Here is a 23724-nt window from a genome sequence, read left to right on the forward strand (position 1 = left end):
ATGTAACATGTTGGAGCGGAGGCTTCGTTCTCATATTCAGAAATATATATATATATATATATAAATATATATATCGATGTTTACAGAGCCGGCTGTCGGGAAGAGCACGCGCCGAGCTTTAATCTGAATTTGCTTTGCGGTAAGAGGTTTGCTGGTAAATGTTGGTCTGGAGCGAAGAAGACCTTGGTGAAGAGTCACGGCTCATTCTGAGCAACCAATCAGAAACCGGCTGCTTGCAACGCAACACATTGTTCTACCCCAGAGGTTCTAGTGTGTTCAGTGTTAGTATTAGTGTGTGTGTGTGTGTGTGTTTGTCATGTATGTGTGTGTGTGTGTCTGTGCGTGTGTGTGTTTGTCTGTGTGTGTCATGTGTGTGTGTTTGTCTGTGTGTGTGTCACGTGTGTATCTGTGTCATCTGTATGTGTTTCTGTGTTTGTTTCATGTGTGTGTGTCTTATGTTGGGGGTGTGTGTCATGTGTTTTTGTGTGTCTAAGTGTGTGTGTGTGTGGTTGTGTGCGTGTGTGTGTCATGTGTGTGTGTCTGTGTGTGTGCCTTGTGTGTGGGTATCGTGGTGTCTGTGTGGAATATGTCTAGTGTGTGTTCATGTGTGTCTATTCATTGTGTGTGTGTTATGTGTGTGTCATTGTGTTACATGTGTGTGTTGTGTGTCCATGTGTGTGTGGATCCTCCTGTGTGGGGTGTGTGTCTTGTTTCTGTGTCCTTGTGTCTGAGTGTTATTTGTGTGTGTGTGTCATGTGTGGTGTTTGTATGTATGTGTGTTACATGTCTGTCTGTGTGTGTGCATGTGTGTCATGTGTGTGTGTGTGTCATGTGTGTGTGGGTGTTATGTGTGTGTGTTTCTGTGTGTGTCATGTGTTTGTGTGTGTCTGAGTGTGTGTGTGTCATGTGTGTGTGTTTGTCTGTATGTATGTGTGTTACATGTCTGTGTGTGTGCATGTGTGTGTGTGGCATGTGTGTGTCTGTTTGTGTGTGCATGTGTGTGTGTGTGTGTGTGTGTGTCATGTGTGTGTGTGTCTGTATGTATGTGTGTTTGTCTGTGTGTGTGTCATGTGTGTGTGTTTGTCTGTATGTATGTGTGTTACATGTCTGTCTGTGTGTGTGCATGTGTGTATGTGTGTGTGTGTGTCATGTGTTTGTGTGTGTCTGTTTGTGTGTGTGTGTGTGCATGTGTGTATGTGTGTGTGTGTGGCATGTGTGCGAGCTGGAGATCCTGAAAGGTAACACCCACAGTGGAGCGAGTTCACCCTGACCTCGAGGTCACCGCCCCAGATCACTTCCTCTGCGTCGTAACCACGGCGATGAAGCCAGACTACTGATTAGATGAGGTCGCTGGACCATAAACCACCAGACCGGAATCAGGTCGCCGGGCCAAAAAGGAGCCACATTAACCGGACAAAGAGAGTGTCGCCCGGCCTCGGGGCGAAAGAGAGGCAACAATGCTTTGAATGGCGCCACAAATAACACATGCTCGGCGGCGGCGGCTTACGGGGAGGAAACAATAAAAGACTTCAGAGCCTCCCTCAGACATCCAGAAGAATGATCCGAGAGAGGCCGTCGGCTTTTCTTCCCGAACCCCCGACTTTATTAATTTAAATACTCCACCCCGCTGCGCAAACCTGGAATCCGATGCCAACCGCCGCGGCGTTAATGAAAACCCAAACCCCCGGCGCCGCATGCATTATTCACCACCGCATCCAATTAAGGCGGAGGTTGGGCCGCTCTCACCTCCGTCCACACGCCGCCGCCGATCTGAAGATAGCCGGTAATGATCACGAGCGGCGGGGGGAAGAGCGGTGCGAGGGAAGGGGGGGGGGGATGAGTCGTTTTTTTTTTCTTTCTTTAATGTTGCCGTGATGGAAAGCTGCCCGGCTGATGTCTCTTCTTAAACTAGCATCAGTGAGCGGAGTTAACTCTGTTATTGCACGCCGCAGGCTTTCCCTTGGATCTCTGCACTGCTCAGCAACTGATGGCGCCGCGTTGCCTCTTTGATTGATGATGGAGGGGAGGAGGAGGAGGAGGGGGGGGGGAGGGGGCTTAAGCTCTGAGCACATCCAAGAAACATCTGAATTTAAAACATTGATTCACACATTTCTTTTTTTATTTATTATATATATTTATTATATATATGTATGTATTATATATATATTTATTATAAATATTTATTATATATGTATTTATTATATATATAGTAATAAATAATAATAATACAAATATATATATATTTAAATATAATCAAAAATGAAATGTGTGAAACAATGTTTAAAATTCAGATGTTTCTTGGATGTATATATATATATATATATATATATATATATATATACATACAAATAAATAATAAGGCCTCTGAATGTAGAGCAATGACTTAAATGATCTCCCCTCCGGATTAAAATTATTATTAGTATATTATTTTATAGAGCAATTTTGACATAGTACATTTTTAAAAAAGCATATCTATATAGAGTGCATTCCTAAAAAAAATTATTTTACTTTCAGCACTTTAGTTTGATGTGACCAATCGCTGTCGGTCAATTTAACCACTTTTTTATTACACTGCCAAAAAGAAGTATGGTTATGGCTATTACTCCGTTTTATTTCGGTTCCTAATTGATTACTTTGGGAACTTTTACTTTTGTACAAGACGTTTAACTCTGAGCACATCCAAAAAGTATCACATATTCTTTATATATATATATATATATATATAAATAAAAAGAATAATAAGGGCTCTAAATGCAAGAGCGATGGCTTGAACGATGTCCCCTGCGGACTGAAATATTTTTTACAATTTCTATTGGACGACGTTAAGCTCCTCGTGGAGCGATGCGCCACCAATACACGGATTTGAGGATTCGACTGTCATGGAAACCGGCGGCCTCGTCGGCCCCAGACGCTGAACGCATGCGACGCAGTGTAGATTCACATTGACCATGCAATAACGTCTCCTCTGCCTATATATTCTTATATATATATATATATATATACAGTATATACAGTACATATATATTTTTTTGTATTAGACGCCATATCTGCAGACCATTGTCAGCCTCCACTCTCACAATTGTATATTAAGTCCGCCTGACCCCTCGGGGGAGGGGGGGGGATGCTCTCAGCCTGTTTACTCCAGCGGCCTGGAGTCAACACAGCAGAACCACTCTCGGTAGAAGCGAACTATTACCGGCTGAAACGGGGTTCATTACCGGTTTATTAGAAGTTTATTGGCCGCATTTCATCGCCGAGCTCCACCGCCGACAGCGTCGGCGCCGGAACCCTAAACCCTCGACTCAAATCATCCAAAGCCCGGGCCTAATTATCTCATTTTATTTATTTCACGGGTCATTACGTAGCTGATCACACCAGATTAATGTGTTTAATTATTCTCGCTTTCGTCGGGGTGTGCGAGTAAAAAAAAGAAAAAAGTATGTAATTAGCTATTTATGTTATTAATACGGCAATTACGCCGGTGCAGATGAACCCCGGGCTCATAAAACCTCACGTGGGCACGAGGCAGCAGCGGACCGTCTGAATAATTTAGACACTTAAAAAAAAAATAGATTTCATGCATGGACACATACTTGTGTACATTTTCCCTCTCGGGGTAATTTGTTGCCCCCCCCCTCACCCCCCCCCCCCCCTGGACTGAACTGAGGAATGGCCGAATCAGGCCGAGAGATGATCACACACACACACGTGTACACACACACGCACACAGAATGCATTATTGATGGTGTAGACGGTGTCTGGTTCAGAGCCGTGAGCTGATGAGGTGCATTGGGGCCACTTCATGTAAATAAACAAGTTGAGATGGAACTCGAGAGTCACTCTGTTATCGGGTTGTGAGAGTTTTGTTTCTTTTTCCACATGGCTTCTCCCTACGCAGGGAAAAAAGTGTAATTCTGTGGGGAGTTGTTCGGGGTAAAATAATAAATGAGAGAGGGAGGGGGGGAGGCAGAGAGAAGAGAAGTGTGAAATTGCTTTGAGTACGTCCTCCAATCCCTTCAGTGTGTCTGTGGGCGAGGGTCGGCTCCCATAAAAGCTCCACCGCTGAGGAAAGAAACCCCCAAAAAACATCAAATTTACAGTAAATTACAGTTGACTTCTACTGTGAGTGAATCAGAAAGTCTCCAGCTGGAGGTAGAAGAGACTCCCAGCTCCATGTGAAGGTCTTTTGCATATGGATTGCACTTAATATACAAGTCTGTTTGGATATTTGATGCTTAAATACATTTAAGCTCACTATAGCTCATTTTGAGGGGATAAAATGAATATAGAAATGAATATAGGATCCCATTTATGAATGTGACAGATTCTGCCTGTACAACAAATGTGTGAAACATGAATAATTCATTGGAATGAAGACACATTGCAACAGATTTGTTGGAGGTTGTGGCAGCAAGACAGCTTCGGGGGAAAAAACTCTCCAAAATAAAGTTTTATTGTTGAGGTTTCAGGACTATTTTAGCTTCGTTGGTGGAATTGGTTCTGAATGATTTTAATAGTGACTGGAACAGTTTCATAGGAGATATTGAGGGGAGTCGATGTGGGATGGATCATAAATGAACATATGTTGTTCGTCAAAGTTTGAGGTTCAGTGTTTATATTTTAGCTTGTGCTCTTTATCTGTGTGAAAAACCTGATGTCACAAACTCCAGAGAATTTGGCAATATGTGTTTTAAAAGCCTTGAGTTTGATGTCCAGCCATAAGACCTAAAGATGATTGTTTATTTTTACAAACTTTCCCCTCGTTGCTCTTTTAGTCATTAAATACAGAAATAGCTTCAAGTTTGAAAGTCCCGATGGATGTGGTCCTGATTCCTTAAGGTGTGATCGACGAGGTGTTCATCACTGTGGAGGAAATGAGGATGAGCAATTCATCTGCAGAATGCTCATGTTTGCAGTTTGAGAGGAGAGAGGAGAGAGGAGAGAGAAGAGAGGAGAGAGGAGAGGAGAGAGGAGAGAGAAGAGAGGAGAGAGAGGAGAAAGGAGAGCAGGAGAGAGAGGAGAGGAGAGCAGGAGAGAGGAGAGGAGAGAGGAGAGCAGGAAAGAGGAGAGGAGAGCAGGAGAGAGGAGAGGAGATAGGAAAGAGGAGAGAGGAGAGGACAGAAGAGGCGAGAGGAAAGCGAGAGAGGAGAGGAGAGAGGGGAGAGGAAATGAGAGAGAAAAGAAGAGCGAGAGAGGAGAAAGGAAAGGAGAGAGGAGAGAGAGAGAGAGGAGAGCAGGAGAGAGGAAAGGAGAGATGAAAGAGGAGAGAGGATCGAGGAGAGCAAGAGAGGAAAGGAGAGAGGAGAGCGAGAGATGAAAGAGGAGAGAGGAGGAGAGAGAGGAGAGGAGAGAGGAGAGGAGAGGAAAGGAGAGAGAGAGGAGAGAGGAGAGTGAGAGAGGAAAGGAGAGGAAAGGAGAGAGGAGAGCGAGAGAGGAGAGCGAGAGAGCAGAGAGGTAAGGAGAGAGGAGAGCAGGAAAGAGGAGAGGAGAGCAGGAGAGAGGAGAGAGGAGAAGAGAGAGGAGAGGACAGAGGCGAGAGGAAGGAGAGAGGAGAGAGAGGAGAGGAAAGGAGAGGAGAGAGAGAGAGAGGAGAGTGAGAGAGGAGAGAGGAAAGGAGAGGAGAGAGGAGAGAGGAGAGAGGAAAGGAGAGAGGAGAGTGAGAGAGGAGAGAGGAAAGGAGAGAGGAGAGTGAGAGAGGAGAGAGGAAAGGAGAGGAAAGGAGAGAGGAGAGAGAGAGGAAAGGAGAGAGGAGAGTGAGAGAGGAAAGGAGAGGAAAGGAGAGAGGAGAGCGAGAGAGGAGAGGAGAGTGAGAGAGGAAAGGAGAGGAAAGGAGAGAGGAGAGTGAGAGAGGAGAGAGGAAAGGAGAGGAAAGGAGAGAGGAGAGCAGAGAGGAGAGAGAGGAGAGAGAAAGGAGAGGAAAGGAGAGAGGAGAGTGAGAGAGGAGAGAGGAAAGGAGAGGAAAGGAGAGAGGAGAGCAGAGAGGAGAGAGGAAAGGAGAGGAAAGGAGAGAGGAGAGTGAGAGAGGAGAGAGGAAAGGAGAGAGGAGAGCGAGTGCTTTTGGCGGAAGAGCCGGCGTATCATAAGAAATTAATAACAATATAATTGTTTGTATTTATTGATTTCTCCTCGTTGGTTTGAATAAGGCCCTGAAGACGTCTCTCGGCTTTGAGGATAAAGGAAAGCGTTTGTCTCTGTGACAACAACAACAACAACAACACTTTAAGTTTCCACCGAGAGTCGGTTTACTTCACGAATCTCAAATATGACTCTTTGTATTCTGGGCAAAAAATATATAGAAAATATAGAAAATCTTTGCTCGACCAGGCGGAGCTTCATCCTCATCCTGTCACTGAGCTCCTGTAACAGCGACATGAGGCTCATGTGAGACAGGCGTTGAGTTTTAATTGCTAATTCTACATGCATGAAATGAGTGTAATCATATTAATTATTCTGCTCTGTCTCTTTGTTCCCGTCAGGATTCACCGAGACGTCGCCGCCCGGCGAACACGTCAACGCGTCCGGTCCTCAGGGTCCCGGGCGAGGCCACGCCCCCGGCGGCCGCTTTCGCTGGGCCATCAAATCCATCATGCACGGCTCTAAGCTGAGCCCCGACGGGGCCAATCGCCCCACCTGGGGCCCCATGGAAGCCAAAGCGGGGCCCCTGGAGGTGATGACCGTGCCTACCGGCCTTCGCCGGGACAACCCGGAAAACTATTCGGGCCAGGGGAAGGACCCGGAAGGGGAGGACGCCGACGCTCCATCGGACGCCAGGACCGCATCGGGGGGGGAGAAGGAGGCGGAGGGGAGCGGCGACGGAGGCGACTTCCCCGGCGGGTTTGGAGTGAGAGTTGAAGGCGGTCCCGGAACCGAGTCCGTACTCGGCCAGAACCAGGCGGAGCACACGACTCTGACCCGGTGGCAGCTGGTGCAACAGCCCACCACCCAAACTCCACCGGCCGAGGGAGAGATCCTCTCCGCCCACGGGCCGCCCCCCGGAGGTAGCTCGGGTTTCACACCTCTTTCGAAGAACCACAGCGAAGACGCCGGCGGGAAGGAGGCGGCCACTTCCACTCCACCCGCAGTCCTTACGGAGGCGCCGCCCACCTCCGAAGCGACCGCGGTGGAGCTCCTGACAACTGGAGATCCCGTCGCCACGGCGACCGCCGCCACGGAGATCTCCTCGGAGGGCGCCGCCACCGAGGAGCCGTCCATTTCCATTTCGTGGGTTCGGGAAGAGAAGGAGACGTCGACGCCCGACCTCTCGGCTACCGCGGCGCCCGGCGACGGATCTCGATCCGCCGCGGTTCGGTCGACCGCTTTCTCGTCGGGCTCCAACGGCGGCGCCACGGAAATGGAATCCAGGTCCGCGGCGTCGGGGTCCTTCGTGGTCGGGAGCCGGTGGACGCCTTCCAAAAGCGCGAGCCGGAAGTCAGAGGAGCACAAAGTGGAGGACGGCGAAGACGCGAGCAACCCTTTCGAGATCCTCGTACCCAACTGGGCCTTCGGGCTCGCTCCATCAGGTACGTGAACGAACTCCACCGTCAACACCGTCTTCACGATTGATTTAATTATGTAACATCACTCACGTCACCGCCGTCCCAGGGGGGCGGGCGCCACATTAACAGCAGCGCGTTAACGCCCTCCACCCCCGAGTTCACAGCCTCCACAAACCACCGGAAATACATCCACCTCCTGGTCCTCACTGTGTAGCTCCACCTCCTGGTCCTCACTGTGCAGCTCCGCCTCCAGGTCCTCACTGTGTAGCTCCACCTCCTGGTCCTCACTGTGTAGCTCCACCTCCAGGTCCTCACTGTGTAGCTCCACCTCCTGGTCCTCACTGTGCAGCTCCACCTCCAGGTCCTCACTGTGCAGCTCCACCTCCTGGTCCTCACTGTGTAGCTCCACCTCCAGGTCCTCACTGTGCAGCTCCACCTCCAGGTCCTCACTGTTTAGCTCCGCCTCCAGGTCCTCACTGTGTAGCTCCACCTCCAGGTCCTCACTGTGTAGCTCCACCTCCAGGTCCTCACTGTGTAGCTCCACCTCCAGGTCCTCACTGTGTAGCTCCACCTCCAGGTCCTCACTGTGTAGCTCCACCTCCAGGTCCTCACTGTGTAGCTCCACCTCCTGGTCCTCACTGTGTAGCTCCACCTCCAGGTCCTCACTGTGTAGCTCCACCTCCTGGTCCTCACTGTGCAGCTCCACCTCCAGGTCCTCACTGTGCAGCTCCACCTCCTGGTCCTCACTGTGTAGCTCCACCTCCTGGTCCTCACTGTGTAGCTCCACCTCCAGGTCCTCACTGTGCAGCTCCACCTCCTGGTCCTCACTGTGTAGCTCCACCTCCTGGTCCTCACTGTGTGGCTCCGCCTCCTGGTCCTCACTGTGCAGCTCCACCTCCTGGTCCTCACTGTGTACATCCACCTCCAGGTCCTCACTGTGTAGCTCCACCTCCAGGTCCTCACTGTGCAGCTCCACCTCCTGGTCCTCACTGTGTAGCTCCACCTCCTGGTCCTCACTGTGTAGCTCCACCTCCAGGTCCTCACTGTGCAGCTCCACCTCCTGGTCCTCACTGTGTAGCTCCACCTCCTGGTCCTCACTGTGTAGCTCCACCTCCTGGTCCTCACTGTGCAGCTCCACCTCCTGGTCCTCACTGTGTAGCTCCACCTCCTGGTCCTCACTGTGCCCGTCTCTGGTTGTTTCACTTCTCTGACACGCATCACGCATTCTTAATCCAGGCGTCGTTCTCTCCCACGTCGGGTTAGAGAGGCAGCTCCCGGCGGCGAGGCGGCGGCGCACCGATGGCGAGACCGACTTTCTCTCGCGGAAGTAATTAGCGGATCGGAGCGAGTGCAATTAGGCAAACTGGCGAGAGGCCGAGATCCGAGTCCCCCAAATGAATGTGGAGGCAAACTACAAGAAGGGACTCGTAATTGACTGCGGTCGCTTCTCCTTTCTCGTTTTCAAGTTAGTCCATGTTCAACTCTCTCTCTCTCTCTCTCTCCACACCCGCATTGATTTCTCTCGATAGTTAATGGACCTGCTGCTGTGGCAGAAAACCACAGAGTCAAAGAAACGGCAACAACAACGACGACAACACCTTATCCAACGGCGCCGCATGGTTGAGGGCCAATCTTCTCGTCCTTGCTAGAATTTTGCAATCACTCAAAACATTTGTTTACTTGTGTTTGATGTCTGGAATTAATGTGATAGTTACCGTGTCGCTCATTCATCCTCAGATTGTCGGGCATTTTCAGGGTTTTGGAAAATAAATTTTTGAAATTTCTGACTTGGATCATTCGTTTGTAAAGAGTCCAGAGCTGTATTTACTTGAGGAAGACAGGCTAACGCCTCTTTCTTATGCCCATAGAAAGGACATCAACATTTTTTACATCACTTTTTTTCTTCCACGCTTACCGACTTGACTTACGTCAAAGATCTTCTCCTGGGAAGATTCGCCACTCCACCACTTTCCCGTTGACCGTTGTCCTCGGGGAGAGAATATTGTGATGAAGCTGATGCTCCAGTTGAAAAGTCAGCCGAAAAACCAACAACGGTGCAACGGCTCAGCTCAGGTGGAGGGTTGAATGCTCACATTGTTACACCATTACATCAAATAATATGTGAGAAGATGGCGCGGCTGTGTCCAGACGCCGTCGAGGTAGCTCCGCGGAGATTGTGCGCTCTTTTAGTTTTTGTGTTTATTTTTAATGTTTTCTTTGCCACAAACACATCGGCACTAACAGCATACGAGCCCAGCACACTTTAGTACACAGACTTTTCCGCAAATCAAGGGGTTTTGTCCACTTTTTCCATCGATCCAGCGTGGCGGCAGAGATCGCGAGCGAACCACATCAACAACAGTGGAGCCGCTACTACGGGAGAGCGAAAACATCGAGGGAAGCGGAGCGATTCGGAACAGACTGAGAGTTCAAGCCACCGTCCTCTGCCCAGCATCCTTCTTGCTAACGTCCAGTCTCTGGAAAATAAGATGGATGATGTTAGGGCAAGAATCAGATTCCAACGGGACATGAGGGATTGTAATATCTTTTGTCTGGCGGAAACATGGCTGAACCGCTGGTGCGGATCGAGTCATATGCCCAACGAGTCCTTCTCTGTTTTCCGTGCAGACAGAACGGAAGAGTCTGGTAAATCTAAGGGTGGAGGGTTTGCTTCATGACGAACAACATGTGGTGCGACCCCAAGAACATTAAGACTCTTTCGTTCCTGCTCGCGAACCTGGAACATCTGACGATCTCATGCCGTCCATTCTACCTTCCCGGGGAGTTCAGCTCGGTCATCACCACAGCCGTCTACATTCCACCACAAGCGGACACCGGCCTTTTCTCGGACCTACATGATGTGTTATGTCGGCATCAGAACAAGTATCCCGGCGGCTGTGGTGGTGGCTGGGAACTTTAATAGGCTAACCTAAAAAGTCATGCGAACTTTCACCAGCACATTACGTGTGCTACCAGAGGAAAGAACGTTGGACCACTGCTATACGCCATTCAAGAGAGGCTACAAGGCTGTCTCTCTCCTCCGTTAGGAAAATCAGACCACGCCGCCATTTTTCTGCTTCCGGGATACCGGCAAAGATCGCGCGGGAAGCGGTAGTGACGAGGGACGTGAGACGATGGTCTGACCAATCAGAGGCTGAGCTACAGGACGCTCTGCGTGTCGCCGACTGGGACATGATCCAATCCAGTTCCAGTGGCGTCAGCGAGTTTTGGAAGTAGCAATGAGCCTCATAGCAGCATAACGGACACCATCGTCCCCACGGTAAAGTTAGGGTCTTTCCTAACCAAAAAGCCGTAGGTTGATAGATCCATCCGTGAAGCTGTGAACGCCCGTACTGCTGCCTATAACTCGGTCTTGTATCCGGCAACATGGACAGTACAAGGCAGCGGTCTATGGACTGAGGAGGCGGTGAAGGAAGCCAAGAGGAAGTACCGAGACAGAGTGGAATCACAGATGGAGCAGCGCGACACCAGGCGCCTATGGCAGGGCTACGGACTATCACAGACTACCAGAGCAGACCCGGCGCTATGGTGAGTGCCGGCGCATCCCTAGCGGACGACCTGAACTCATTTTATGCACGGTTTGAGGCTAGCAACAACAGCGCTAGCTCGCCGGCTAACAACAACACCGTTAGCGTAGCGGTGAGTTCTACCGCTGGGGATGAACACACTCTCTGTGACCGAGCACAGTGTGAGGAGGGCTCTGTTGAGGGTGAACACCAGGAAGCTGCAGGTCCAGATGGCATATCTGTGCAGCTCCACCTCCTGGTCCTCACTGTGCCCGTCTCTGGTTGTTTCACTTCTCTGACACGCATCACGCATTCTTAATCCAGGCGTCGTTCTCTCCCACGTCGGGTTAGAGAGGCAGCTCCCGGCGGCGAGGCGGCGGCGAGGCGGCGGCGAGGCGGCGGCGCACCGATGGCGAGACCGACTTTCTCTCGCGGAAGTAATTAGCGGATCGGAGCGAGTGCAATTAGGCAAACTGGCGAGAGGCCGAGATCCGAGTCCCCCAAATGAATGTGGAGGCAAACTACAAGAAGGGACTCGTAATTGACTGCGGTCGCTTCTCCTTTCTCGTTTTCAAGTTAGTCCATGTTCAACTCTCTCTCTCTCTCTCCACACCCGCATTGATTTCTCTCGATAGTTAATGGACCTGCTGCTGTGGCAGAAAACCACAGAGTCAAAGAAACGGCAACAACAACGACGACAACACCTTATCCAACGGTGCCGCATGGTTGAGGGCCAATCTTCTCGTCCTTGTTAGAATTTTGCAATCACTCAAAACATTTGTTTACTTGTGTTTGATGTCTGGAATTAATGTGATAGTTACCGTGTCGCTCATTCATCCTCAGATTGTCGGGCATTTTCAGGGTTTTGGAAAATAAATTTTTGAAATTTCTGACTTGGATCATTCGTTTGTAAAGAGTCCAGAGCTGTATTTACTTGAGGAAGACAGGCTAACGCCTCTTTCTCAAGTAGAAAGGACATCAACATTTTTTACATCACTTTTTTTCTTCCACGCTTACCGACTTGACTTACGTCAAAGATCTTCTCCTGGGAAGATTCGCCACTCCACCACTTTCCCGTTGACCGTTGTCCTCGGGGAGAGAATATTGTGATGAAGCTGATGCTCCAGTTGAAAAGTCAGCCGAAAAACCAACAACGGTGCAACGGCTCAGCTCAGGTGGAGGGTTGAATGCTCACATTGTTACACCTTTACATCACATTGTTACACCATTACATCACATTGTTACACCATTACATCACAATGTTACACCATTACATCACATTGTTACACCTCATTATTACATAACATTGTTACACCATTACATCACAATGTTACGCTATTACATCACATTGTTACACCATTACATCACATTGTTACACCTCATTATTACATAACATTGTTACACCATTACATCACAATGTTACGCCGTTACATGACATTGTTACACCATTACATCACATTGTTACGCCTCATTATTACATCACATTGTTACACCATTACATCACATTGTTACACCTCATTATTACATTACATTGTTACACCATTACATCACATTGTTACACCATTACATCACATTGTTACACCATTACATCACATTGTTACGCCTCATTATTACATCACATTGTTACACCATTACATCACATTGTTACGCCATTACATCACATTGTTACGCCTCATTATTACATCACATTGTTACATTATTTGCTGGCAACTGGGTTAAAACCATGACTGTGACTCTATCCATTAATGAGGTAGTTAATTTTGTAATTGCAGCTTTTGGAAGATTCAGAAGAACGGTCGTTTGTTTATTACAAAAATTAGAGTCCTGGAGTGCCGTGTTCATCCGAGTGTGTTTTCGTGGCGGTGACATTTGAGCGGAGCGGCTCTGGGTGAGTGATTAGAAGAGGAGACCCGCTGCCCATGAGTGACCTTTTGTAGTTGTCGGTTATAGTACAGAGGAAATGACCCCAATGGTTGTGCACCCATTACAGAGGAGAGATAGAGATGGAGAGGAGGGAAAGGGCAGATGGATGGATGGACAGAGAGAGAGAGAGAGAGAGGTGAGTGTGTCCTCTACTCTGCTGCAGGTGGGAGTACATAAACCTCTTTAATCAATGATCAGAAGCTCCACTAATACATTCCCATGGGCATCCAGGGAGCGCGTTGTTCCTCATCTTTTTTTTCCCTCCTCCTCCTCCTCCTCCTCCTCTATCTTTTTTTGTTTCTTTTTTTTCTTAACATTTCTTCCAATCCTAGTTTATTGTCGGTTGTCTGGCAAGATTCGGCCCCTCCGTGTCCTATTTGGCCGTATATCAGAGTGATAAGACACCGGTAAAGAAAGAAAAACACCACATCCACCCCACACACACACACACACACACACACACTCTCTGGCCTCCAGCTAAACCCACACAGATGGGTGGACATACGCAAACGCATTAAGACTCAATGTATGTGAGGAAGCACCATCATGCCAAGTTCGCCCAGGAGTAAACCTCGATAATCCCCCCCCACATGTCACACCGACACACACGCACACACACACACACACACTGAATACATCTTAATCCTTCACTGCGAGAATGTAAACAAGCCTCTTTTTACGTCTTTTTTATTAACTCACATCTATATTTCCATATTGTCTAATCCTGGAGTCAGTGTTTCCTTCCGCCGCGTCGGTCTGACGAAGCGAGGCTGGTGTGGGGGGGGGGGACACACACACACACAGTAACGTGAGCTTGTCCGTCCAGCCTTTAAATTACCTGCGCCAGTTCTGGCAAACAGGAAGCAGGAAGCCTCGGAGTTATCGCCTCCCTGACTCTGAGGGCCGTGTCCCGGGCCCCGAGATCAATCGGACCAATGGCGGCATCAATAACACGGCAGCCGGCCCTCATCCAAATTAGAGTGTTACATTCGGAGGAGAGGAGCCAGTAGGTTGAAGTGTGTGTGTGTGTGTGTGTGTGTCTGTGTGTGTGTGTGTGTGTGTGTGTGTGTGTGTGTGTGTGTGTGTGTGTGTGTGTGTGTGTGTGTGTGTGTGTGTGTGTGTGTGTGTGTGTGTGGGTGCAGGGGGGAGACAGAGATAAATGGAGGCCGTGGATGGGTGTGGGTCTGGATGGATGTTCGGTGTCTGCTGGCTGTTGGAGTCCTCGGCCGTCTGGGCCGAGAGGCCACGACGTTCTCGCTGCCGCATATAGAATCGATTTGTCTCCCCCCTCCTTTATCTTTCTTTCACTCTCTCTCTCTCTTTTTCTCATTCTCCCTCTCTCCCCCATCTCAGTAACTTTATGTATTTTATTCCTCTTCCGGTTATTCATACGACTCTCGCCGGCACAATGTTTTGAGAGCCTCTTGAGCTCCAGTGGGGTATGACTCAAGGCGGTCATGTGACGTCTAACCGAACCGAGCCTTCTTGTTGGTGATGGAGCCGCGACGACTCGAAATGAATCAATCGCCAAATATTTAGATAACCGATCGGTTTTGTAATCATTTTCTTGAGAAAACAATCCTCCGATTGCAGCTTTTTAAATGTTCAGGTTAAGGGGCTGCTCAAACGCTACCTTTATTCTAAAGGCAACATAATACGTTTTATTCTGAAGGAACTTCCTGTTCAATGACGTTTGACCCCGCCATCTTGAAATTGAAAAGTATTGCTTTGTTTAAACTTTAAAGTGACAAATTACGATCTTTTAGGTATTAGAGGAGTGACTGTCTACTAAATAAAGTATTTATTTTTTTCCGGTTTGAGCTGACTAGACAGAGACTAATACACGGTCCTGTATTGGACGGTGGACTCTAGTCTCATTCTGGCCCCACCATCGTGAACGATAATTGTCTCTCAACCCATTAAATATTGTTAAACTTAAATTCATCAGATCCTGAATTTCCCTGAGCCCGAGACATTCTGTTAGACGAGTCTTTTCAAACCCTGTTTATCACGTCAACATCTCATCATTGCCTCTAAGAGACCAGAGAAAGGTCATCTATGCCTCATCTCTCATTCGGAGAGCTTCCCTTTGTGACCTCCGACCGATCTAGACGCCATCGGTGGTAAAGCCGGTAATGTCGTGTTCCCTCACTCTCCGAAAACCCCAAACCAGCCCCTTCAGATTAGCCTCTAGAAACAGGGTCCTGTGGCTGAGGATGCTAATCGCTTATTGTGGGTAAAGGAGTTCTAGCTCGAGTGTGTTGCGTAACCCTGCGGCCGCCATCCAGTACGAATGGGCCCCTTTAAGAGCCCCGATGACAGGTCTTTGCAGGCTAAACATAGGTGGAATTAATAACATTAATTATGGCCCTGTTCCATGCCGGTGGGCCGGTGCCCTTGTGCGGGAGACGTGCTGGCTCGCTGGAATGGCTGTGACTCACGGGAACTTAATTGACCCCTTGCTTAGCCCCGCCCCCCTGCTGCTCCACCGCCAAGCTGTCAGAGCTATACGTTACAGAGGTCATTTTAAAAGCAAAAAGCTGCACGCATATGAATGCAGTCTGCAGGAGCACAGAAGTGCTAATGGCAGTGAATGAAGTGCTAACGTGCTACGCTAATGTTAGCTTCTCACATGTGTATGCAGAAACCAATTTTTTTAATTTTTTTAACACATCTCCTTTCAACCTCTCGGTGTCACTATTACGCAACGTTTTAACCACGGCTAGCTCCAAATCCACAAAGCCAACGACGTTGTAGGCGGGGCTTAGTTCATTGATATGAAAGCAGCTCAGGGGCTCGTGAAGCAGAACACGTTTGACTTCAGAGTCGACGATGACCCAGGTCTTACGCGTAAGTGTTTTTACTGGCAATTAAAGCCGCTTTCCCATGTGAGTCTATGGGGAAAGTGTTTTTAGGCCCAATGGCATCACGTGACAGACCAAGAAGTTGTAATTCGACGGTGTGGCAACCATGGCGCACTTGCTTTGTGTTTGACATCATGTCTGCTGGCCAGGTCACTTAACATGCCTGCCTTCAATTCTGGTGCCAGTAACTTCGAAAGTAACTTTAGCAAAGACAAGCCGGTCTAGTTTACCAACACGTCCCTCTGCAAAACCTGCAAAAGCGTGACTTCTATGTCTATGGATGCCTCGAGGCAAACCAGCCAACTACCTATAGGCCGGGGCAAGAAGCTGAAGGCTTGATTGTCTTGAAACTGACAGATAACAAAAGTGATGCGGCGTAGACGGAGCACCGAGAGGACAACAGTGGATAAGGACAGAAGTAAAGATTAAGAAGAGCCATCAGTCTCCGGGAAGCCAAGCGGCGCGCCGCGAGGTCGTACATCATGTCGCATTCGACTTGTTTAATTTGTTCTCAGCTTTTCGGAGCAGTCAGCACATCCTCGGGCTCGAGGGTCCTCTCTCTCTCTCTCCCCGGACTCATTCCCCGGGAAAGCAAGCTGCGATATGAAAGGCAAAATATTTGCTAGTTTGCAAAGTGCTGTTGGTTTCTTAAACCGTTAAACAGAAACGGTGACTAAATAATTCAGTAGAGGGGATTTTATGTGCAGCGGGCCAAAAAATAAAATAAAAAAAAGTAGTGCTGTGAAAAATACTCCCCCCCCCCCCCCCCCCCGTCAACAACTCTTCTCGGCTCGCGCGCGGCAGAGCTCCGATGCCGGCGCGCGCATTGGTGAGCAAGTTATGTGCACCCCTGTGTATAAATGTATATATGTGATTAATCATGATTAATCCACAGAAACCTGTGATTAACCTGATTACAAATTGTAATCGTTTCACAGCCCTAAAAAAAAGCTCAAGCAGAAATACTGGTGAATGTTGTGGATGGAAAGTGTTGATTCATATACGTTAAAAGTCAATGAAACTTGTTATGTTTGTGAAGCTCGTGCAACGACATGATTTGGGTTTAATTTTCTGCCGCGAGTCAGAAAGAATAGCAGAAAAAGCTCGATTTAACTGCGTCATTAAAAAAATGCTTTATTATCTTTGCTGCCACAACAGAAGCTGGTGATTATTCCCACTGTGGGCGGCCCCCGTCACAGCTGTAGTTTATTCCAGAGCTGGCGTGACCCAGAGCTCCCATTATGGCGGATGAATGACTGGATCTCTTGACTGGTGGCAGGTCCACAGCAGGACTGCACAAACAAGTTGTTTTTGTTGTCGTTTATGAATATTTTCACACATCACTGTCACACTGAAAATCGGTCGGGGCGGCGTGAACGAATATGGCGCGTTAACGTAATTTTTTGTTTCCCCCCCCCCCCCCACCGGTACGATGTTTTTTAATCACATATTTCTTCCGTCAGTTTGCTCACGCAGCATTGTTCCCAGAATATATCCAGAACTTTTTTTTATTTGGATCAATAATCGTTGCTATTTCCACAGCAGCCAAACAGGAATAATCTCCTTTTGTTTTTATCTGAGTCATTTTGAATGACTCACTGAGAAGAGTATTCTTTTACTTCCATGATGTAAAAATGTTATGTTCATATGGTCTTTATAATTAATTATTTTACTTTATGTAAATGTAATTTTTTGTCTTTTTCAAAAGTAATATTAAAAATATATATCAAAATTTTAGGTTTCAAACAAATCTTAAATATAATTAGAGTGAAACTAATATATTTAGAGTGTTTTAATTACTTTAGTGTGAAGTAACATCTTTGCTTTCATGTAATACAACTAGGGCTGTCAATCGATTAAAAAAAATTAACTAATTAATCGCACAGTTTGAAATTGCGATTAATTAATCGCGATTAATCGCGATTAATCGCAATTACAAGTTAAAAGTTAAAAGTTCATTCTTTTTAAAGACAAAACTTCACACAGAGCTGTGTTTTCAAAGGGGCTCCTACCTATAAAGGGCCAGCGAGGTATTTAATATCGTGGATGATAAATTGTTTCTTCAGTGAAACATCAGATTAGTAAAAAAAAAAGAAGTATATTGAGACCCCATTGGTCCTGTCATCTTTAACATTGAACAGCAGCAGAACCAGTGGCCTTGGTAACTGACTGACATTCAAATATGTCACGTTAACCCTCTGGAGGCTGGGGGCATTTTATACATTTTACAAAACAAAACAAAATTCACCGTTTAACCCTTGTGTTGCCTTCGGGTCATTTTGACCCGAATCAATATTACACCCTCCTGCCGCCTTCGGGTTAATTTGACCCCATTCAATGTTTAATGTCGGTGTTCTTTCGGTAGTCAACAAACAAACATAAAGTGCCTCACACTTAAACTTGGAAAACAATATTAATTCTAATAATTTTCTGGAGGTTTTAATTGCTGGCGTCAAATTGAACCCAAAGGGTAAAATATGTTAGTAAATATAAAGGTAACAGGAGGGTGAAACATTGAATCGGGTCAAAATGACCCAAAGGCGGGGGGAGGGTTAAATATTTAATCGGGTCAAAATGACCCGAAGGCAACACAAGGGTTAAAAGTGTTTCTCTTCTTTTTAAACACAAAACTTCACACAGAGCTGTGTTTTCAAAGAGGCTCCTACATATAAAGTGCCAGCGAGGTATTTAATATCGTGGATGATAAATTGTTTCTTCAGTGAAACATCAGATTAGTAAAAAAAAAGAAGTATATTGAGACCCCATTGGTCCTGTCATCTTTAACATTGAACAGCAGCAGAACCAGTGGCCTTGGTAACTGACTGACATTCAAATATGTCACGTTAACCCTCTGGAGGCTGGGGGCATTTTATACATTTTACAAAATAAATTAAATTCACCGTTTAAAGTTTTTTGCATGTGACACACCCCCACGTGTTATACATCAAACATTCCAGAAGCAGAACAATCTCAGCTCTGAAATGAGCCTCATTGTCCTCGCGCCGTGTCCTCTGGTTCTCTGACTGACAGGCTGCTAAATGAGCCTAACCTGTGAGGTGGGAGGTCCTTTGTAATTTACTGAGTGTTCATTGGTTTTTTCCCCCCCGAAATGTTGACAGACAAACGGATTGACCAATCACGGTGAAGGTTTCGTGTGACGAGTTCTTTCCGCGCCGCGTGTCCCGACACGTCGCCCTCCGTTCCTCTGTGTATCAGAGGGGGAGACGGGAGGAAGGAGGAGCAGGAGGAAATCTGACTGATTCATCCACGAGTTTAAACTGATTTCTGCTCCTTATTTTCGCGGAGAAATGATTGTTTTAAAAACGGAAACAGTGTCAAAGCGTACTGCTGCGGTAAAAAAAAAAAAAAAAAAACTTGCGTTAATTGCGTTAAAATATTTTAGTGCGTTAACGCGGCCAAATTAATCGCATAGATTAACGCGTTAACGCTGACAGCCCTAAATACAACATATTAGGTTTTTCCAAATAAAAAAATGAAGTAAAGAAATTAGTTTTTTATAATAAATAATAATTTTACTTTGTATGAATGTAATTTATTTACTAGATATTTAATAAAAATGTCAGGTTTCAACCAAATAAAAAATAAAATTTGAGAAAAATGAATACATTTACTTATTTTTTAAGTATCCCTTTTTTTCAGTGTATCTTGTTTTTCTTTAGTGTCAGGCCACATATGGGGCCATCAGGGCCATCTTAGGGCCCTTTAAGGCCCCTTAGAGCCATCTTAGGGTCCTTTAAGGCCACTTAGAGCCCCTTAGGGCCATCTTAGGGCCCCTTGGAGCCCCTTGGGGTGCGTAGAGTTTCATGAAGAATACAGCAACGCCACCTCGTGCCACCGAATATGAAACGATGGACGCTTGGAGCCGGAGAGCTTGGAGCCGGGTGGCTCTATCGGATTATCTGCTTCCCCCTCACTGAGAGAATGTTCCACTCCTCTATCTGAATGTAACCGGTCCATCCTCTCAGAGGGCAAGCAAAGGGGAACGCCGCCACTCCGCCTTCATTACCTCAAAACGAGGAGGGTCTGAGGTCAGCTTTATTACGACGTGAAACCGCTCTGCAGGTCCTGTGGACGTAGGCGACTCCATTACGCTGGTGGCACCAGCGAGATGCTCCTTTATTTTGCGTTCTCACTCTCCCATGTGCAGCTAAAATAAATGGAGCCGCCAACGAATAACGGCGAAATGCACGATTTTTTTAACTGGGGTATTTTCCAGTGGCAGCAGAGAGGATGAGCGCACCCAGCTGGAGGTTCGTCTTCTTTTTGTGGAGCTGCCAGATTGCCTTGACTGACTTCACTCCCCCTCGCTGACGGCAGAGCGGAGCGGTGGCAGCCGGGTGTGTGTGTGTGTGTGTGTGGGGGGGGGGGGGGGGTTGTTTGGCTCCTGGCGTCAGTCACAACGCATCAGGCGGCCGCCAGCCAGCCCCCCCGCGGGGTGGAGGAGGTCTCGTCGTGCAGGGCATGTCAGACACGCCCCACAGAGCGCCGCCAGCAGGGAGCATTCAGAGGCAGAGACATCATGAAGGGGATGGAGGGAGTCGGGTCGCGTGAGGTTCTCTCCAGTATCTCCTCCAGAAAAGAAAAGGCCCAAGAACAGCAAAAAACCGACTTGCTATATTCAAAATATAACCGTTTTACATCCATCTATGGATATTTGTTCTTTCGATGGATTCCGGTTCCATTGAAAGAACCAAACACAGTTGTACCTGGTAGGATACTGTGTGTTGGTGTTATTGTGTGTCTTTGGGGCACCAGCAGCTCCACCTGGTCTCTGAGGTGAAACATTGACTGTAAAGCCGTCTTATGAAACATTAAACCGGCGGAACGATTCAAAATATAGATTACACTTAAACTCTAATTCAATTTCAATTTTTTTAATAGTTTCTTTTTTAAATTTGGCTCAAGTATGTGTTGCTGGCATCCCCGTCTCAAACAGTGCGTCGCCGTGCTTCTGCCTCTGGGGGCGTGTCCACCGGCATCTATTCGTTATAGACCGACTCTCAGTACCGAGGCTCCAAACTATCTCTTTTAATAACGAGCGCGGTGGGTACCAAGGTGAGCGAGAAAGACAAAAAGATATTTCTTAAATAGCAAATGGAGGCTTGGAGGGATTTTGAGAAGCACGCATCCGTTCTCAGAGCCTCTGCTCGGCGGGGTCACCGTGAGGTCGCGTGGAGAGCAGTTCTTCTTCTACACAGGTCTCCAGGCGAAGCCTCCCGCCCAATGATGCTGCTCGGCTGTCACAGCCACTTCTTGATGGTAACCACAGTGGAGTGTGTGCACGTGTGTGTGTGTGTGTGTGTGTGTGTGTGTTCGCAGCCAACTGCACAACGCTGCGAGTCGGTGAAGGTGAGCTCGACTGAAGCCTGCCAGGTTTTTGTTGTTGTTTATGTTTCGCGGTGCAATGTGTGCGAGCTGATTTTTGGGGAGGAAGTAGAATGTAAATGGAGTGTTTTGGTGATTCATTATCGTCATGGCCGCCTCTTTTTCTGAGCAGCGTATCAACTTCCTTTGTGCACGGCGACACAAAAACACGTTCGGCGAGCGGCGGGCGGCGGGCGGCGAGCCCTTCGTGAGTCGGGAATTTACATTTGTCGAGATCGCGAGCGTCAGGATTAGTTTCCTCCCCTCAGTGATGCCTTCAGAACGAAACGCCGACTCCTCTGCGGTGACCGCTCGCTGTCCTGAACCGTCCCGGGGAGACGAAACCAAAACAGTCACGCAGTCGTAATTGGAGAATAATGCAAGCATTTATTTTTTTTGCAAATCGGAGAGATTTACTTTCCCCCCATGAGAGCCGTGTGCATTTCCATTTAATGACAGTGATTTACATTGTGAATCCCTTTTATGTTAGACAAGAAAACAAGTAGAAACCTCTAAATGTAAAACGGGAATGAACTCAGCATTTTAGATTGAGGCAGTTTGAGTCAGATTGAGTTAGATTGAGTTAGATTGAGTCAGATTAAATCAGAATGAGGCAGATTGAGTCAGATTGAGGCAGTTTGAGTCAGATTGGGGCAGATTGAGTCAGATTGAGGCAGTTTGAGGCAGATTAAGGCAGATTGGGGCAGATTGAGGCAGTTCGAGGCAGAATGAGGCAGAATGAGGCAGATTGAGTCTGATTGAGGCAGATCAAGGCAGAATGAGTCAGATTAAGGCTGATTGAGGCTGATTGAGGCAGAATGAGGCAGATTGAGTCTGATTGAGGCAGATTAAGACAGAATGAGGCAGATTAAGGCAGAATGAGGCAGATTGAGGCAGATTGAGGCAGAATGAGGCAGATTGAGCCTGATTGAGGCAGATAAAGGCAGAATGAGGCAGATTAAGGCAGATCAAGGCAGAATGAGGCAGATTGAGGCAGATTGAGTTTGATTAAGGCAGATTAAGGCAGAATGAGGCAGATTGAGGCAGTTTAAGGCTGATTGAGGCAGAATGAGGCAGATTGAGTTTGATTAAGGCAGATAAAGGCAGAATGAGGCAGATTGAGTCAGATTGAGTCAGTTTGTGAGTCTTTGCAGGCTGCTGTTGATCGAGTATGATTGTTTCAAGGCCGCCTCAATAAATCAGTCATGGAGCGAGTCGACCTGACAGATGCAGTCGGTCCTGCTGCCTTCAGGGTGGCCGCAGGCCGAGACAACAGGAAGTAGTACTCAGCGTAATAATCACAGCACAGACCGCTGCTCCCCTCTCTGGCTCTCGCCACGACCGTTGATCTAAATATGTAATTTCCAACTCAAACTGACCCGTCATTAGACGTCAGGAACAAACACAGGACCTTCGCCCAGGTGACCGCCGTGGAGTCCGCTTTGACTCATTTCACCCAATTTCGCTCCCGTAATTTACGCCCTCAACCGCTTCTTTTGAACCCGAACCCCGACCTCTCCCTCACACGACCACGCGTAGCCACGTTGCGTACGTAGACGACCAACCGACACTCAGCGGTTTGCCGGTGGCTCGTATTTGTATCGCTTTGCCTCACACGGCCACGGAAATACCAAATTATAGCAAAGCACAAGTCAAGGTCAAGAGAAGACTAATTCATCTCCGTGCTTCACGCAACACCCGTCTCATCGGACATGAAACAGGAAGTCGGCCTTCACATGTGTGTGTGTGTGTGTGTTCTTTCCAGTAATCATGCGTCTCAACATGAATAATTCATGAGACGTCGCTGACGATTATTGTTACTCTTCACTTTTCAGTCTTGGTTGATTCAATATTCTCATTTCTCAAAGCCCTGAAATTGATAAAACAGACACACTGAAGAGCGGCGAGGAGGGAAAAAAAGAAAAAGCAGGTGGATAGAATGTGTTTGTGATGATAAGCGAAGACGGATTATTTCCTCTCCACTCTGACAACCCAGATAATGCAATTTATTTAGGATGAACGGAGACGCCACGAGTCGCAAAACAATGTCACGAAGCGACCCTCGATTTTCTTCGCCGGCGTCGTCGCGTCGAATCGGCGAGGCCGTGTTCCTCCTCGCCCACCGAGTCGGCGTGACGAGAGCTTTCTGCTGAATCGGGCTTCTGGCGCCGGAGCTAATTGCAAGTGTCACACTTTTTCACGGCGTGTATTTCTGTGTGTGTGTGTGTGTGCCGAGAGGACAACATTCAACGCTTTCATTGAAAAGAGGCGGAACCGAAAACGAGAGAGAGGATTCTGTCTCGAAATAGAATCATAAACTCTGTTATTCATTTTTAATACTTTTTGCATTTGACTGTAACTTTAAGGCGGAGGTATATTCTCACTTTTAAGCGTCGCTCGTCCTCTTTTCTCTCTCGCTCTCTTTCAGGGTTGATTTGTTCCTTTCAGATTAAATCGGGGCTGCGAAATCAGCAAGTGAACAAACAATCAATTACTTCATCATTTATTCATCAACTCAAGACGATAAAA

The 23724-nt window shown here is 47.5% G+C and overlaps 1 protein-coding gene across 2 annotated transcripts in view; it reads left to right on the plus strand.

Annotated features, from left to right (window-relative positions):
* The window catches only part of ncanb (neurocan b), a 122700-nt gene that overhangs the window by 47316 nt on the left and 51660 nt on the right, over positions 1-23724 (plus strand). For both annotated transcript variants that reach the window (XM_056414984.1, XM_056414985.1), the window contains exon 9: positions 6477-7520. In XM_056414984.1, the coding sequence (XP_056270959.1) occupies positions 6477-7520 (1044 nt within the window). The remainder of the gene's footprint in view (positions 1-6476; positions 7521-23724) is intronic.

Source organism: Pseudoliparis swirei, chromosome 5, assembly GCF_029220125.1.
Source record: "Pseudoliparis swirei isolate HS2019 ecotype Mariana Trench chromosome 5, NWPU_hadal_v1, whole genome shotgun sequence".
Lineage (NCBI taxonomy): Eukaryota > Metazoa > Chordata > Actinopteri > Perciformes > Liparidae > Pseudoliparis > Pseudoliparis swirei.